The 15,891-nt window shown below is 32.7% G+C and overlaps 1 protein-coding gene across 1 annotated transcript in view; it reads right to left on the bottom strand.

Moving 5' to 3' along the window:
• The window catches only part of LOC100212896 (40-kDa huntingtin-associated protein), a 32,251-nt gene that overhangs the window by 677 nt on the left and 15,683 nt on the right, over positions 1-15,891 (bottom strand). Inside the window, exon 2 of the mRNA XM_065810650.1 lies at positions 10,743-10,858. Within this exon, the coding sequence (XP_065666722.1) occupies positions 10,743-10,858 (116 nt within the window). The remainder of the gene's footprint in view (positions 1-10,742; positions 10,859-15,891) is intronic.

Genomic DNA, 15,891 nt, shown 5'->3' with positions numbered 1-15,891 from the left:
CAATGTTTTATTAGATTTATTTTGCACATTATTTAGATTTATGATAACATCAATGTATGATACATTAACTATTCTTATATATTTAAAATTTTAACGTGTATTAATTATTTGTATACATAATGTACAATGCAATGTAAATTGCATTAGAAAACACTCCCACTCATAAAATTCTTCACAAATATTAACTCCTTATATCTATAAAATTTAAATAAAACAAGAAAAAATAGCATCAGCACCCTATGGTCACATTCCCTGTCAAAAATAAGAAAACTGACTATCACTATATGTGGTAACTATCACTAAAACTATCACTATATGTGGTAACTATCACTAAAACTATCACTATACGTGGTAACTATCACTAAAACTATCACTATATGTGGTAACTATCACTAAAACTATCACTATATGTGGTAACTATCACTAAAACTATCACTATATGTGGTAACTATCACTAAAACTATCACTATATGTGGTAACTATCACTAAAACTATCACTATACGTGGTAACTATCACTAAAACTATCACTATATGTGGTAACTATCACTAAAACTATCACTATATGTGGTAACTATCTCTAAAACTATCACTATATGTGGTAACTATCACTAAAACTATTACTATACGTGGTAACTATCTCTAAAACTATCACTATATGTGGTAACTATCTCTAAAACTATCACTATATGTGGTAATTTTATGAGCTTTTTAAATAAATAAGAAACCTTTTTAATTAAATATGAAAAAAAAATTGTTTTTGTTAAACTTTCATCTTTTAATTAGTCATTTTAGTCATTTTCTGTTCAAAGCAACGCGAACCACCTAAGCAAGATATTTTATAAAACGTTCTTTTTTTTGTCAAACTTGAATTCCCAATAAAAATCTGTCGTATTTCAAATCCCAATTCTTTCTGCAGGAAAAGTGAGATATACAAAAATTTCCTTTGAAAAAAAATCTTCAAAATATTACAAATGTGTTGTAACAGAAGAGTAGTCATTATAAAAGGTAATCAAATTGAAACCGCTGGATTGTACTATATAACTCATGGTTATTAAAAAAATACTAAGCGAACATAAATCTTAAAGCTAGAATGACTTTAAAGTCGGTCAAATATTTATGTAAAAAAATTAACCAAAATGCGCAATTGTGTTAATCAATGAGCAAGTTAACCATCATAAAACAAACACATTTTGAAATTATTGCTGTCTCAGCTGCAGAGTTAAGAATATTTGAGCATTAGTGATATGTGGCATAACATCGTTCGATCTACAGATAATTTTTAAAAAAGGGAACGGTTGAAGGCTGTGCACCACAGTTTAATACTCATTTAACTGCATGGTTCAAGTTGAATGCTGAAAATGAGCAGCCATGACAAAGCCCATATGTTAAAATTAGCTACCACTTTCTTTTGATGCTAAACATAGTAGATGTTAAGTTAGGCAAAAAGGTAGCAATACGGCTATTAAAAGGTAGCAATATGGTGATTAAAAGTTTAAAGTAATTGCAATGGGCAAAGTATTTTTTTTAGATGTTTAAATTTTAAAACATGTTTTTTATTTTTTTCCACAAAAAATTTATTAATATATAGCTCAATATACTCTTTTAGTACAAATACTTTTAGTACAAAAACTCTACAATACTATTTTTTAAATGTAATATCAAAATTCATAGTATTTAAGGATAAAGATGGTGTCTGATCAACTCAAATTATACTAGCAGTTCTTTAAAATGTTCAGATCAATGATGCAGCACATCTTTCTTTGTACTCTGAATATTGTTTCGCTTATACTTTGATCAAAGTTGATGAAAATCTTGATGAGCAGTATTGACAGTTTGTTCACTATAAGGCACCAAGGAGGATCCATTGTGACTGATGAAATCTTTGATGTGGTAGAAGACGGTGTGAATTTTGGGTGTTACACTTGGACCAGTTATCATTAAGTAACATCTCTTGAGATTTTAAATTTTTTCAGTGAAATCCTGAAGAATGAATCCAAAAGAAGCCTTGACAACTAAATTGAAACTTTTGAATACTTCAATTATGTGAACGATATTAGGAACCATACTTTTAATAGGAAGTCGCTGCAGTGCTCAGACAAGATTTGCATCAGCAACAACCCCGCTAGATTGCTGAAGACTCAAAGCTAGATTTGATTGAGCCCAGTGTTCGGAAGTTTACAGATTTGGCAAGCCACTTAGATTTGCCATCTTACCATGTGCAAGGGTGCATACTTGAATGGGTTTGAAGATTACAAAGTATACTGACAACTTTCATATCACAAGCAAAAATTAGTTTAACTCCATTTGCATTAATCAGTGACCAGATTTGTTCAACTTGATTGTTCAACTGGAATGAGTTACTAGTAAAACTTCTGATAACAAGAATTTACCTCTTAACTCTAATGCCTGTGGTTTTATCTCTTAACTCTAATGTCTTTGCCAGTTCTTTGAGTGAAAGTTTATTGTTGTGGCGGTGAGCTGGATTCATCTCTTAACGCAGTATTGACAACGCTTAGACAAAACTTATAGCCACCAGCAATTTTGCGAGATTAAATAATATGAATCACAAAACTTGATAAATAAGCAAAAACCCAAAATGTACCAGAATCTGCTTTTTCATCAGTGATTTTTAAATCACTGCTGGTGAAGAAACCACTCAAGTGTTGATCTGCTCTTAGAAAACTTATGTAAAAACTTAGCTCTATCATCTTGTTGCTTAATGTTTGGTGTTTTACAGTTCTGAAAAGTTTCTTTAATTAAATATTCGACAGGTTCGTATTTAATTGTACATTTGAAATGGATAGAGCGTTTAATTTCAGAGCACTTGATGGTGGCTGGGCACCATCAAGGCTTTTCAAAGAATATTTTGCCTCTTCATAAATTTTTTTTTTTTTGCTTCTTCTAATTTTCTTTTTTTTGTGCCTCTCCAATTATTTTTATCAAACTTTTACAAATTTTGCTTCTTTACCTATAGACATAGGCAGTTGCTGTGGGGCCAGGACTTTTTATGAGGCCGGCCAGCAGGGAGCCACAGGAAAACTTTTTAAAAATATTATTAATAATGCCAATATTGCCGCAACTTCAAAACAATCATTCCAATTATGGAATTTAAAAGAACAAAGACTAATATTTAGAACTTTGATGGAAGAGAACATTCCAAGAACAATACAAGAACACACATAGCATTTTCTTTTTTTTTACCTACAATTTATATAATTATTGGGTGTTTAAAAGAATATATACTATATTAATAAGAGTAGGCTCAGTCAGATCAGGTTATCCTGCTACTGGTAACATGTAACCCTGTACAATATGCTTCATGCCCTGCTGCCTTGTAGGATACGCCTTTTTAGGCAAGAGCTAGGAGATGTCAACTCCGACTTAAAACACCCCCTGCCTTGGGGCTCTTGGTTGAGTAAAGGCTAGAGATGGTGTCTCGATAAAAATACCCATCTTGGGGAAATGTTAAATGCACCCGGCTACTGTCTTGTAGAAGGCATCCTAGGCAAAGACTTAAGGGGTAAACAGATTCTATCTATTGACCAGCCTCGCACCTCTTCTTCATCTATTAGGCTGGCGCAGATGTATTTTTAATACATTGTTTCCAGTTTAGGATGTTAAAAACTGGATCTTCTTGACTCAATGCATGGGTTTTGCTTGTGTCTCTGTTTTTATGACTAGGCAACTCATTTTATTATATCCTAATGAGGGTACAGTTCTAAAACTTAGCTCTATGGTTCTGAGGCCGGCTGGTAGTCAGATTTCCCAAACTCTGAGGTAGCTCTCAGAGAGGCTGATTTCATCAAAAGCTGAAAAATATCAAAGTATTAATAGTGCCATGTTGCGCATGGATGGTGTCCCTGTTTGTACTTTTGGTGTGCATTGCGGAGGCCACATTAGGAGCCCTTTGTTACGGCTTAGGGTTTATTAGTAGTAATGAGGCAATTGCTTGGGCTATTAAACGGTGTTCTGAGTACTATCTATGCTTTGAGTCAAGTTCTTCAATCTAATTTAAAAATGAATAAAGTCACAAAAACTATTAAACACAAAAAACCATCATCATCACCAAGTTCTCTATACCTAGTTCACTAACATTTGTGGTCTTCCAAGTAACTTTTCTTTTGTTGAGTCTTATCTCTTGCAAAGTTCACCAGACCTAATTGCTCTTTTTGAGACTAATTTGAGTTCAGCTGTCTCACCTTGTGATCTTAGTGTTGATGGTTATCTTCCTTTAATTGGTAAAGACTCCAATATTCACATGCTTGGCCTGGGCATTTACATTCGTAAGAATTCACCCATTTGTCATGAAACTAGACTTGAATCCACAAACTATTCTTTCATGTGCTTTTGTTTAGCACCACTTCACTCTATTGCCTTTCTCTTTGTTCTATATCGCTCTCCTTCATCTCAAGACTGCACTATTTTTGATGTTATTTCTGATCATATTGACCAAGCTCTCTCTCTTTATTCATCAGCCAATATTGTTGTTATCGGTGACTTTAATGCTCATCACTCTGAATGGCTTGGCTCTAGTGTCAGTGACTCTGCAGGCATTAAAGCCCACAGCTTTTGCCTTTCTCAATCCCTAACTCAAATAGTCAACTTTCCAACTCACTTTCCTGGCAACCCCAATCATCTACCTTCTCTACTCAACTTATGTCTTGTTTCTGATCCTAGTCAGTGCTCAGTTTCTCCACATTCACCCTTAGGTTCTTCTGACCACAGTTTGATCTCTCTAAAACTAATATCTCATACTTCTTCATCACTTGAATCCCCCTATTATCGAACCTCTTACAACTACAGTAAAGCTGGGTAAAAATTTTTTGTCTTCTTGTCGACAAATGTGCTTCTTACATAACTTTGTGGATTCAGGCTGGCATTGAATCTTTTGTTCCGTCTCGACAATTCCAGGTCAAGCTTCACTCTCCTCCAGGGTTTTCACACTGTGCTGCTGCAATTGCCAACCGAAACTGTTACTTCCATATTTATCAGCAAAACAATTCTCCAGAAAACAGACGTCTGTTTGTTACTGCTAGAAACAATTGTAAAATAGTTTTGTCTAATGCCAAAACCCGCTATTCTCAGGTCATGAAATCTCGTATATCATCTCAAAAATTAGGCTCTCGTGACTTCTGGAGAATCTTTTATAATATCAATAATAAGGGCAAATCTTTAATTCCACCTCTCTTGCATGGTTCAGACTTTGTCACCTCACCTAAAGACAAAGCTGAATTGTTTGCTAAAAACTTTTCATCAATATCATCTCTTGATTCCACTAGTTGCGTTCTACCTGATATTGCCAACAAACAGGTTGATCCATTGCTTGACATTCATATCACTCCAGCTTCTGTATCTAAAGTGATTTCCTGCCTAGAATCTTCTACAGCTTTTGGCCTGGACAACATACCTGTTATTGTCTTGCAGAAGTGTTCTCTGGAGCTATCGTCTATACTCTCAAAACTATTCAACAAGTGCTTATCAGAGTCTTGTTTTCCAGCCTGCTGGAAAGCGACATCTGTTATCCCTATCTTCAAATATTCTGGAGAACAATCTGATTCGTCTAACTACCATCCCATTAGTCTTCTTCCTATCATAAGCAAGGTTTTTGAGTCTTTAATTAACAAACACTTAATTTCTCATCTTGAATCTAATAATTTACTTTCTGACCATCAATATGGATTTCAATCTTCTCGTTCTACAGCTGATTTGCTAACAGTAATAACTGATAGGTTTTATCGTGCATTAGATAAAGGTGGAGAGGTTAAGGCCATCGCTCTTGATATTTCAAAAGCTTTAGATAAAGTTTGGCATGCTGGTCTTCTCCATAAGCTCTCTTCTTATGGTGTCTTCGGCAACATCTTTAAGATTATTGAATCCTTCCTTTCCAATCGTAATATAAAAGTTGTCCTTGATGGACAGCACTCTTCTTCTTTTCTGTAACTTCAGGGGTTCCTCAAGGTTCTATCCTTGGCCCTATACTATTTTTAATTTACATTAACGATCTTCCAGATATTCTCACATTTAAGGTGGCATTGTTTGCTGATGATATTACTATTTATTTTTGCCGTGATAAGAAACCAACACCCTCTAATTGCTTGGAGGGGGCATTTGAGCTTGAAAAGGATCTCACTTCTGCTACAGCATGGGGCTCACAGTGGCTGGTGAACTTTAATTCAGATAAAACTCAATTTTTTTCAGTCAATCGTTATCGCAATAATTTAGATCTTCCTATATTTATGAACGGTGATGTACTTGATGAGTCACCTACTCTTCATGTTCTAGGATTAACTCTTACTTCCAATCTTTCTTGGAAACCATATATCAAATCAGCTGCAAAATTAGCATCTGCTAAGATTGCATCTCTTTATCGAGCTCGTCACTTTCCTTCTTCAGATTCTATTTTCTATCTCTATAAATCTCAAATCCAGCCTTGTATGGAATACTGTTACCATATCTAGGGCGGATCTTCTAATGATGCCCTTTCTCTTTTAGACAAGGTGCAAAAACGCATTGTAAACATAGTTGGACCTGCTCTTGCAGCCAACCTCCAACCATTTTCACATCGTCGTAATGTTGCTTCTCTTTCTCTTTTCTACAAATACTATAATGGGCACTGCTCTAAAGAGCTAGCGTCTCTTGTGCCATCTACTAAAATTCATTCTCGTGTTACTCTTCATTCAATTAAGTGTCATCCTTTTCCTGTGACTGTTCCTAAGTGCTCCAAAAACGCTTATTCATCTAGTTTTTTTCCTCGAACATCAGCTCTTTGGAATTCGCTTCCTTCATCTTGCTTTCCTGATTCATATAATTTGCAATCCTTTAATTCGTCTGTCAATCGTTATCTCGCTCTACAACCTTTATCTTTTTTCTTTCAGTAACTTCCAACTTTAATTAGTGGCTGCCTGCAGCCTTGTTGGAAGCGAAGATGTTTAGATCGATGTCTTCGCTTCCAACATCTATCTATTAGATGTTGGAAGCGAAGATGTTCAAAGGATATCTATTTAAAAATAAATAGCCAAGATTTCTTGGCTATTTATTTTTAAATAGATATCCTTTGAATATACATATAAACTATAAGTATACATATATACTATAAGTGCAACTTTGAAATGATACTGCAGATTTATCTAAGAGACTTTATAGAAAGTGATTCAGACATCTGCAAACTGTCATCAAGAAGTTGTTTTTTGTATTGAATGTTTAAAAATTGCAAAGAAAACTTATCAGATATATAATGCAACAAAAGTGCACACATAAAAATTTTTTTCAAAACTTTAAAATGTGATTGATGATTTACAAGCTAGAGCGAATTTAAGTAGTTTTAATTCTGATATTAAAGATTTAATTCTAAAATGAATGAAATCCAAAACCAAATTAAAAAATTCTTTTCATAAAATTAAAACATTTTATTGTTTGTTTCGTCAACTTTTGCATTAACATGATATCTTTATCTAAGCATCTACTTGTCCAAATCACCTTAATTTTACCTGATGCATCATATCAAATTGATCACTATTTCTAGTCTCTGTATCATATCTTTTCTTATCTTTTAGAATAATGCTGCACATCTATCTGATCATTATATTGTATAATGCATTCATTTCAAACAATATGTATATACAAACAGGAACAAAATCCATAAATCAGCACTTGAAATTAGAAAAAAATGAGACCAGCAATAATTTGCAGACCATTAATCTGTTAGAGGTTGGCATTAGGTCAGCAAAAAAGATTTGATACAAAGGCTTTACCATAAAACATAGAAACAATGTCTGAAATTTTTTGCCGACCTCAAATACTTCTAGGTTGGCAGTTATTTCAACAATTCCGAAGGCTGATAGATACAATTAAATTATAAAAAATAAAAAAAGTTACTTATAACAACTTAAAATTCTGCTAATAATAACAAACAGGTCTGTGATTTTTCTTTTTGCACATGCAACAAACTAATTCTTTAAACTAAATCTACAGTTAAATATAAATGTACTATCTTCACTTCCAACAAGGGAACAAGCAACCACTATTAGAATTAGAAGTTACTGAATAAGAAAAGATAAAATTTATAGAGCAAGAAAACGATTAACGAACAACTAAAAAGATTGCAAATTATATGAATCAATAAAACAAAATGAAGGAAGCAAATTCCAAAGGTGGTGTTCGAGAAAAAAAACTAGAAGAATAAGAACTTTTGGAGCACTTAGGAACAATCACAGTAAAAGGATGAGATTTAATTGAATGATGAGTAACACGAAATGAATTTTAGAAGATGGCACAAGAGATACTAGTTCTGTAGAGTAGTGCCCATTATAGTATTTGTAGAAAAGAGAAAGAGAAGCAATATTATAACAATGTGATAATGGTTGGAGGTTGGCAGGTCTAGCAATATTTGAAATGCGTTTATGCCTAAAAGAGAAAGGGCATCATTGGAAGATCCACCCTAGATATGGCAACAGCATTTAATACAAGGACAGATTTGAGATTTATAGAGATAAAGAATAGAATCACAAGTAAGAAAGTGGCAAGCACGATAAAGAGATGCAACCTTAGCAGATGCTATTTTTGCAACCGATTTGATATATGCGGTAGTGGTGTAGTGGTAAAGCGCTCGCTTCATAAGCGAGAGGTTCCGAGTTCGATCCCCACCACCTCCCTGGTAGTACCGCGCTCAACTTGTTTCTCCGCGCAGCGGCCTTGTTCGTCGAGGTTCGTGTTTCGGATTTATAGAGTTGAGAGAGGGTTATAGCCACTATTAAGTAGCCTCCTTATCTGTAGTGGCCTTCTTGGCCTTGAGGAGGTGAATAACAAAAAAAAAAAAAAAAAAAAAATGGTTTCCAAGAAAGATTGGAAGAGTTAATCTGAAGTCAAGAATTAAAGAGTTAATAAAGAGTTAATAGAGAATGATTACTCATTAAGTACATTACTGTTCATAAATATAGAATAATCTAGACTATTGTGATAACAATTAGCTGAAAAAAATGAAGTTTAATCTGAGTTAAAGTTCGACAGCCACTGAGAGCCCTATGCTATAGTAGAAGTGAGATCATTTTTAAGCTTAAATGCCCCCTCCAAGCAATCAGAGAGTGTTGGTTTCTTATCAAGACAAGAATAAATGGTAGTACCATCAGCATTAGACATAATTAGACAAGAATAAATGGTAATATCATCAGCAAACAATGTCACCGATGTAAAATTCTGAAAGTTTGTTAATGTAAATTAAAAAGAGTATAGAACCAAGGATAGAATCTTGAAGAACCTCTGAAGTTACAGAATATGAAGAAGAGTGCTGTCCATCAAGTACAAGTTTTATACTACGATTGGTAAGGAAGGATTCAATAATTATAAAGATGTTACCTAGAACACCTTAAGAAGAAAGCTTATGGAGAAGACTAGCATGCCAAACTTCAAAAGCTTTAGAAATGTCGAGAGCCTTAACCTCTCCACATCAATCTAATGCACTATCAAACTGTTACAGTTACTGTTACTGTTAGGGTTCTAACCACAATTAAAGTAGCCTCCTCAATTGTAGTGGCTTTAATGGCCTTGGGGAGGTGAATTAACATTAAAAAAATGCTAACCTAAGTGCTGACCTAAAACTTTCTAAAGTCAACAATTTTTAGCCAACCTTGATTCTATATTGTTATGGTGAAACTTGTGCTAAAAACCGTGCAACCGACCCTTGAACATTAAATAGGTCCCTAATATTATTAAAAAAAAAGTTTTTCAAAAGTATGTCATGTTGGGTCTCAAATGAAGCGAAATTATATAAAAATTTCAAAAATATGAATTATTTTATAAAAAAACATAGATAAAAACAATTATAATTGAAAAATCTTGTTAAATTCCCTATTTTTCATTTTTAGTTAAAAAATGTAACTTTTTGTTTACTAAAATCTAAAATAAAAATTTAATTATAAAATGATTAATATTTTTAAAATTTTTATATAATTTCCCTTCATTTGAGACCCAACATGACATACTTTTGAAAAACTTTTTTTTTAATAATATTAGGGACCTATTTAATGTTCAAGGGTCGGTAGCAACCCCTTAAAATATTATATATTCACAAATTTTTCAAATCCAGCATTTTTTTATTATACACAACATATTCAGGGGGTGCCAGCAGTCATTTTCAAAAAAAGTTGTTTTTATAACCACCCTAATATATATATATATATATATATGTATATATTTATATATATTTATATATATATATATACATATATATATATATATATATATATATAAATTAGTAAATATTTACTTATCTAACTTATATTATCGATTCGAAGTTACACTATTGCTATATCATCAGGAAGAGTTCTTTCATCAGGAAGAACTCTTCCTGATGATCCAGCAATGGTGAAACTTCAAGTCGAAGATAAAAGTTAGATAAGTGTTTTTTTACTAATTTATTATTGCTCTGTTCTTTAAGAACATTGAGCACTCTATTTGTAAAATACACTAACATAATTTACATATATTTACATATATATATATATATATATATATATATATATATATATATATATATATATATATATATATATATATATATATATATATATATATATATATGTATACTTATATAACTTTTTTTAGGTGTTAATTCATTGACTAATCTATAACTTTGAGAGGTAGCTTTATAGTAACTATATTTATGAAAATTAATAATTTTACTATATTAAATTTTTTCAAAAAAATAATAAATTTAATAAAACAGTATAAACATTATAAAATATACCTTCTTTGATATAAACTTTCATTGCTTGGTTATAACATAAAATAGCTTCAGAAAGGTGTTCCTCTAATGATGGGCATTTCATTTTTACATTTGTCAGTTCAGCTTCAAAGAAAAGCCTAAAAGTATTGGCAAAAAAAAAAAAAAAAGAAAGAATTTTATTGTAAGAATAATAAAATAAAATAATAATGACAATTTAACTAAAATAAATTAATTAATTTCTATGAATAATATAAAGTACATAGGTTTCTGATTTAATTTGAATTGTAACTTTGTTGTTTAAGCACTATTTGGTGTTGGACCCATAACTTAATATGATTAATCATCTTAAATGCAACAAACCTTGAAAAGTTAAAGAAATGTTAAAAAAGCAATTCAGTTTCTGGTATACTATTGTCTGGTATACGAGTTGGTATACAAGTTAATTCTTTGATAATATGCAGTTGTTTCACAAAGAACAGAGTGTGAAAAAAATTTTGGCAATCAAAAATACACTGTTTTTGTATACACATTTTGGTAATTTTCTTCCATAATTATGATGTTTTTATTATTATCAGATACAGGAAAATAATCTATGACCATTTACAATCAGCAAATAAAACTCAATACAAACTTCATATTTATACAATGACCCTAACAATGCAATAGCGAAGGGTTAAAAAATAATCCAAATTCTTTCAGCATTAGTTTAGGACTTGAAACAAATTGAACATTTATATGATGTATCAAATGACCGATCAAAGGAACGCCATTATATAAATAAGGTTATCTTAATGCTTTATTTAATGAAGGCAGGATCAAAATTGAGCTTTCTGTGGTTGAAACTTTTTATTCTTCTTAGATTCTTATTAATAATTTTTTTAGATTTGATTCCTATTAGATTAAACAAATAAATGGAGATGAAAGACTGCATCTCATTATTAAAGTTTTTGACATGTTCATTGATTCAAAAATAAAATAAAAACATATTGGTAGATAAATAATTTTTTTTTTTTTTTACATCTTCGCTTCCAACAAGGCTGCAAGCAGCCACTAATTAAAGTTGCAAGTTACTGAAAGAGAAAAGATGAAGATTGTAGTGCAAGATAACGATTGACAGACGAATTAAAGGATTGCAAATTATATGAATCAGGAAAGCAAGATGAAGGAAGCGAATTCCAAAGAGCTGATGTTCGAGGAAAAAAACTAGATGAATAAGCGTTTTTGGAGCACTTAGGAACAGTCACAGGAAAAGGATGACACTTAATTGAATGAAGAGTAACACGAGAATGAATTTTAGTAGATAGCACAAGACACGCTAGCTCTTTAGAGCAGTGCCCATTATAGTATTTGTGGAAAAGAGAAAGAGAAGCAACATTACGACGATGTGAAAATGGTTGGAGGTTGGCTGCAAGTGCAGGTCCAACTATGTTTACAATGCATTTTTGCACCTTGTTTAAGAGAGAAAGGGCATCATTAGAAGATCCGCCCTGGATATGGCAACAGTATTCTATACAAGGCTGGATTTGAGATTTATAGAGATAGAAAATAGAATCTGAAGTAAGAAAGTGACGAGCTCGATAAAGAGATGCAACCTTAGCAGATGCTAATTTTGCACTGACTTGATAAATGTTTTCCAAGAAAGATTGGAAGTAAGAGTTAATCCTAGAACATGAAGAGTAGGAGACTCATCAAGTACATCACCGTTCATAAATATAGGAAGATCTAAATTATTGCGATAACGATTGACTGAAAAAAATTGAGTTTTATCTGAATTAAAGTTCACCAGCCACTGTGAGCCCCATGCTGTAGCAGAAGTGAGATCCTTTTCAAGCTCAAATGCCCCCTCCAAGCAATTAGAGGGTGTTGGTTTCTTATCACGGCAAAAATAAATAGTAATATCATCAGCAAACAATGCCACCTTAAATGTGAGAATATCTGGAAGATCGTTAATGTAAATTAAAAATAGTATAGGGCCAAGGATAGAACCTTGAGGAACCCCTGAAGTTACAGAAAAGAAGAAGAGTGCTGTCCATCAAGGACAACTTTTATATTACGATTGGAAAGGAAGGATTCAATAATCTTAAAGATGTTGCCGAAGACACCATAAGAAGAGAGCTTATGGAGAAGACCAGCATGCCAAACTTTATCTAAAGCTTTTGAAATATCAAGAGCGATGGCCTTAACCTCTCCACCTTTATCTAATGCACGATAAAACCTATCAGTTATTACTGTTAGCAAATCAGCTGTAGAACGAGAAGATTGAAATCCATATTGATGGTCAGAAAGTAAATTATTAGATTCAAGATGAGAAATTAAGTGTTTGTTAATTAAAGACTCAAAAACCTTGCTTATGATAGGAAGAAGACTAATGGGATGGTAGTTAGACGAATCAGATTGTTCTCCAGAATATTTGAAGATAGGGATAACAGATGTCGCTTTCCAGCAGGCTGGAAAACAAGACTCTGATAAGCACTTGTTGAATAGTTTTGAGAGTATAGACGATAGCTCCAGAGAACACTTCTGCAAGACAATAACAGGTATGTTGTCCAGGCCAAAAGCTGTAGAAGATTCTAGGCAGGAAATCACTTTAGATACAGAAGCTGGAGTGATATGAATGTCAAGCAATGGATCAACCTGTTTGTTGGCAATATCAGGTAGAACGCAACTAGTGGAATCAAGAGATGATATTGATGAAAAGTTTTTAGCAAACAATTCAGCTTTGTCTTTAGGTGAGGTGACAAAGTCTGAACCATGCAAGAGAGGTGGAATTAAAGATTTGCCCTTATTATTGATATTATAAAAGATTCTCCAGAAGTCACGAGAGCCTAATTTTTGAGATGATATACGAGATTTCATGACCTGAGAATAGCGGGTTTTGGCATTAGACAAAACTATTTTACAATTGTTTCTAGCAGTAACAAACAGACGTCTGTTTTCTGGAGAATTGTTTTGCTGATAAATATGGAAGTAACAGTTTCGGTTGGCAATTGCAGCAGCACAGTGTGAAAACCCTGGAGGAGAGTGAAGCTTGACCTGGAATTGTCGAGACGGAACAAAAGATTCAATGCCAGCCTGAATCCACAAAGTTATGTAAGAAGCACATTTGTCGACAAGAAGACAAAAAATTTTTACCCAGCTTTACTGTAGTTGTAAGAGGTTCAAGCCATTCAGAGTGGTGAGCATCAAAGTCACCGACAACAACTATATTAGCTGATGGATAAAGAGAGAGGGCTTGGTCAATATGATCAGAAATAACATCCAAAAGAGTGCAGTCTTGAGATGAAGGAGAGCGACATAGAACAAAGAGAAAGGCAATAGAGTGAAGTGGTGCTAAACGAAAGCACATGAAAGAATAGTCTGTGGATTCAAACCTAGTTTCACGACAAACAGGTGAATTCTTACGAATGTAAATGCCCAGGCCAAGCATGTGACTATTGGAGTCTTTACGAATCAGAGGAAGATAACCATCAACACTAAGATCACAAGATGAGACAGCCGAACTCAAATTAGTCTCACAAAGAGCAAGTAGGTCTGGTGAACTTTGCAAGAGATAAGACTCAACAGAAGAAAAGTTAGTTTGAAGACCGCGAATATTAGTGAATGGTTTAGAGAACTTGGTGATGATGATGGTTTTTTGTGTTTAATAGTTTTTGTGACTTTATTCATTTTTAAATTAGATTGAAGAACTTGACTCAAAGCATAGATAGTACTCAGAACACCGTTTAATAGCCCAAGCAATTGCCTCATTACTACTAATAAACCCTAAGCCGTAACAAAGGGCTCCTAATGTGGCCTCCGCAATGCACACCAAAAGTACAAACAGGGACACCATCTATGCGCAACATGGCACTTTAAATACTTTGATATTTTTCAGCTGTTGATGGAATCAGCCTCTCTGAGAGCTACCACAGAGTTCGGGAAACCTGACTACCAGCCGGCCTCAGAACCATAAAACTGAGTTTTAGAGCTGTACCCTCATTTGGAGATAATAGAATGAGTTGCCTATTCATAAAAACAGAGACACAAGCAAAACCCATGCATTGAGTCAAAAAGATCCAGCATTCAACATTTTTAATACATTGTTTCCTCAACCGGAAACAATGTATTAAAAATACATCTGCGCCAGCCAAATAGATGAAGAAGAGGTGCGAGGCTGGTCAACAGATAGAATCTGTTTACCCCTTAAGTCTTTGCCTAGGAGGCCTTCTACAAGAGAGTAGCCAGGTGCATTTAACATCTTCCCAAGAGGAGTATTTTAATGAAGACACCATCTCTAGCCTTTACTCATCCAAGAGCCCCAAGGCAGGGGGTGTTTTTAATCGGAGTTGGCATCTCCTAGCCTTTGCCTAAAAAGGCATATCCTACAAGGCAGCAGGACATGAAGCAGATTGTACTGGGTTGCATGTTACCAGTAGCAGGATAACCTGATCTGACTGTAATATATAATAATATGACTGTAATATATAATATTGACTAGATCTATTGTAATATATAATAATATGACTGTAGTATATAATATTGACTAGATTATATAGATCTGACTGTAATATATAATAATATGACTGCAGGATAACCTGATTTGACTGTAATATATATATATATATATATATATATATATATATATATATATATATATATATATATATATATATATATATATATATATATATATATATATATATGTATATATATATATATATATATATATATATATATATATATATATATATATATATATATATATATATATATATATATATATAATTGTGACATTGTAAAAATAATGCAGAGAATATAAAGAAATTGACTAAATTTCTTGCTAAAGATATCAATCGCACAAAATCTATACCCATTAATGTCAATTGCAAATTTCAATGTGTTTTTATTAATAATTTATTATTTAAAAATCTTTATAAAGAAAACTATTTTAGAATAATAATATAATTAAATATAATTAACAGTCTCACAAAAGATTATTCCACCTTCATAATATTTTATATTTCATATTTAGTCTTGGTCCAGAGTTGATTCACTCATGTGCGACCTTTGCAAACTCTACACATACTAGAGGCTTGTGAAAAAATTTCCATGTGCATAGATCTGATGGCACACATTCGGTGTAATTTATTCATCTTAATAATTAATTAATGTTTTAGCTATGAAATAATAC

The sequence above is a fragment of the Hydra vulgaris genome, chromosome 11 (assembly GCF_038396675.1).
Source record: "Hydra vulgaris chromosome 11, alternate assembly HydraT2T_AEP".
Classification (NCBI taxonomy): domain Eukaryota; kingdom Metazoa; phylum Cnidaria; class Hydrozoa; order Anthoathecata; family Hydridae; genus Hydra; species Hydra vulgaris.
This window is presented reverse-complemented; position numbering and strand designations above follow the sequence as displayed.